Here is a 2,639-nt window from a genome sequence, read left to right as displayed (position 1 = left end):
ATTCGCTACTCCAGCAGAAAAACATCTCTAGGGGCAAACCAGTGGTGGACAAACCAAACAAAGCACGCAAAGTTCAGCTCGAAAAAACGATCGGTTCTCCGACAGATCAAAAACAACCGACAAACGGTATTAGGATAAACGGCGCGTCGAAAGTGGACGCTCGGAAAACGGCAAGTGAAGGCATCAAGTCCAGAAACAATAAAAATATCTTCGCGATGAAGACGAGAGATCGCATACCATCGAAAATGGCGATCGGCGATAATGCTGTAAATAATATACAATCCCAAAAACGGAGTGACGTAGTCCGGCGGGTAACAACAAAAGATGACCGGAAAAAATTCAACGATCCGGTGCTCAAAATCGTTACTGATAAAAATCGGAAACCAGGACCGACCGGAGCACTGATAAATGATGTTGTGGGAACCAGGGGAACTCAGGAGAAAACCGGCCCGTTGGCTGACCTTAAAGAAAACGACGACAAGGACAGAAAATTGTATAACAGAAATAGAACCATTATCGGTGGCAACGGTGCCACGGAAAAATTAAAAACCACTAGGACAAGAAACAGTGACTCTGTTGTGAAAAAATCAAAAAACCCAAGGACTAAAAACGGCACTGGCGTTGGTGCTGGCGTCGTCGGTGGCGTTGGTGCTGGCGTCGTCGGTGGTGTTGATGCTGTCGTCGGCGGTGGTGTTGGTGCTGGCGTCGGTGGTGGCATTGGTGGTGGCGTTCGTGCTGGCGTCGTCGGTGGCGTTGGTGCTGGCGGCTTCAGTGATGGCGGCGTTGGCGGTGGTGGCTTCAGCGATGGTGGTGGTGGTGGTGGTGGTGGTGGCGGTGGTGGCGTCGGCGGAGTCGGCAAGAACGACGTGTCATCGGAAACCCTGATCTCACCGGCCATCGACTACCTCGACGATGCTTCGCTAACGGCTACCCGCGACGGGATAAACGAACCGGTCGATAAGAAGAGAATGTTTTCGGTGGCAGAGACCATCGACACCCCACGTGTACCCGCAGACGTTCGAAACGACGATGACGGTGCAGGTGGTTTCGGTGGTGGAGGCGGCGGTGGTGGAAAGAACGCAGTTAACCGGGACACCGGAGAAGACCGGATTTTTGATGAACGGTACCGGACTGGACCGGACAATTCAGAAAGCGAACGTAACCGTATAAGTGAGCGGGACCAGGACGAAATCTGTAATAAAACAACTACGCTAACGGCCACAAATGGAGCTGGTAGTCACCGTATCGACGATAACTGTACAGACGAAGATATATACAAGCTACGTATGGCTTGTGTTTTGGGTCAATTGAATCAATGTCAAAATCAAGTGAGTTCCGAGACTTATTACGCAATATATAATTTATTAGGTATCTAAACTCAAAAGGAGCGCTAATACAACTATTCTGTATGTTTTTACATTTATATCTAAACACATTTTATAAGAAACCAGTATGAGCTATAAAATAAAATGTTTTAAAAACGATTATATATATATATATTATATAAACATTGTTTTATGAATATGTAGTCCCATTTAAATAAAATTTTCGGTGTTGCGCCTTCACGTGAATACATAGCAAAACTTTTACTCGTTGGAAGAATCAATGAATTTCACATCTTACTACATCTTACTGTGGTATTTCCTATTCAAAAATTGTATTCTTACTCTTGCTTATTAATATTTAATACCATTTTGCTAACGTGTTTTTGTACGTAGCTTATCATAACGAGAAAACAAAACAAAATAATTTCCAATAACTTTTTTTCAATAATTGGAATTGCTATATTTAAATAAATAAATAGAAATATTTAGTTAATTTCTATGCACTCAACTTGTATGTCGACATGACTCAAAAAACTGAAACCGTAACTCGTTTGAACTCTTTAGAATAGTGGCATACACAGATTTTTTCAATGGGAGAGATAGAATAAAAAAAATGATATGTGTTTATGTATATAGGATTTATTAATTCAGCACTCAAAGGGTTAATTTGTATACATGTATAAAATATACATACAGTAAAAAAATAGTAAGGGACAACCCCCTCCCTCTTATGTGTTCGCCACTGCGTCTGAAACCACGCGCGAAATGTATACCTACTATAATTATGATAGAGCGTTACGTTACCTGAATTTAAATCTTATCCTCAACAAATTGTTTAATAACATCGCTTTAAAAAAATCTAATGAATTATTTCAGAATTTTATAAAATAATACTACATTTTGATTTATTTGTTCTTTTAGGAAACTGGCCTATATCAAGCTAAAAGAAAAGGAAGTAAATATGAAGTAATAGATCTTACCGAGAACGAATATTGTAAACTAAAAAATATGTAAGAAGACAGTATGTTACTTAAAAATGTTTATTTAATAACAATGTGTTAGCTAATTGGAAAGTCAGTAACTCTTATTCAAAATATATTGCAGATATTTTTAAATGGTATTTTTTAATGTACCTAATTTAATATGACCAATAGTCTCCCTTTTACCATGGTTTAAAAAAAAAATTCAAAAACGCTCATATTGAAGTATGAAGTATGAAGATAAAATATTCAATTTTTACTTAGATGTTTAAATTATATAGTTAATTTGTATTAATCCTTGACATGCTATTTGATTCTTGGTTTAGTAATTTAC

At 38.7% G+C, this 2,639-nt stretch overlaps 1 protein-coding gene across 1 annotated transcript; it reads left to right on the top strand.

Moving 5' to 3' along the window:
- Positions 1–6: 6 nt before the first annotated feature.
- LOC100574792 (heterogeneous nuclear ribonucleoprotein A3 homolog 1-like) lies at positions 7–2,362 on the top strand. Its single transcript, XM_016805286.1, has 2 exons — positions 7–1,328; positions 2,247–2,362. The coding sequence occupies exons 1-2, from the start codon at positions 216–218 to the stop codon at positions 2,337–2,339; spliced, it is 1,206 nt and encodes a 401-aa protein (XP_016660775.1). The 5' UTR covers positions 7–215; the 3' UTR covers positions 2,340–2,362.
- The last annotated feature ends 277 nt before the right edge of the window (positions 2,363–2,639 follow it).

This window comes from Acyrthosiphon pisum, chromosome X, assembly GCF_005508785.2.
Source record: "Acyrthosiphon pisum isolate AL4f chromosome X, pea_aphid_22Mar2018_4r6ur, whole genome shotgun sequence".
Lineage (NCBI taxonomy): Eukaryota > Metazoa > Arthropoda > Insecta > Hemiptera > Aphididae > Acyrthosiphon > Acyrthosiphon pisum.
This window is presented reverse-complemented; position numbering and strand designations above follow the sequence as displayed.

Bases quoted from the DNA above. Each gene is read 5' to 3' on its own strand.
- LOC100574792 (XM_016805286.1), top strand. From the start codon at position 216: ATGAAGACGAGAGATCGCATACCATCGAAAATGGCGATCGGCGATAAT. The intron at 1,329-2,246 runs GTGAGTTCCGAG...TTGTTCTTTTAG, and splicing joins TGAATCAATGTCAAAATCAA to GAAACTGGCCTATATCAAGC.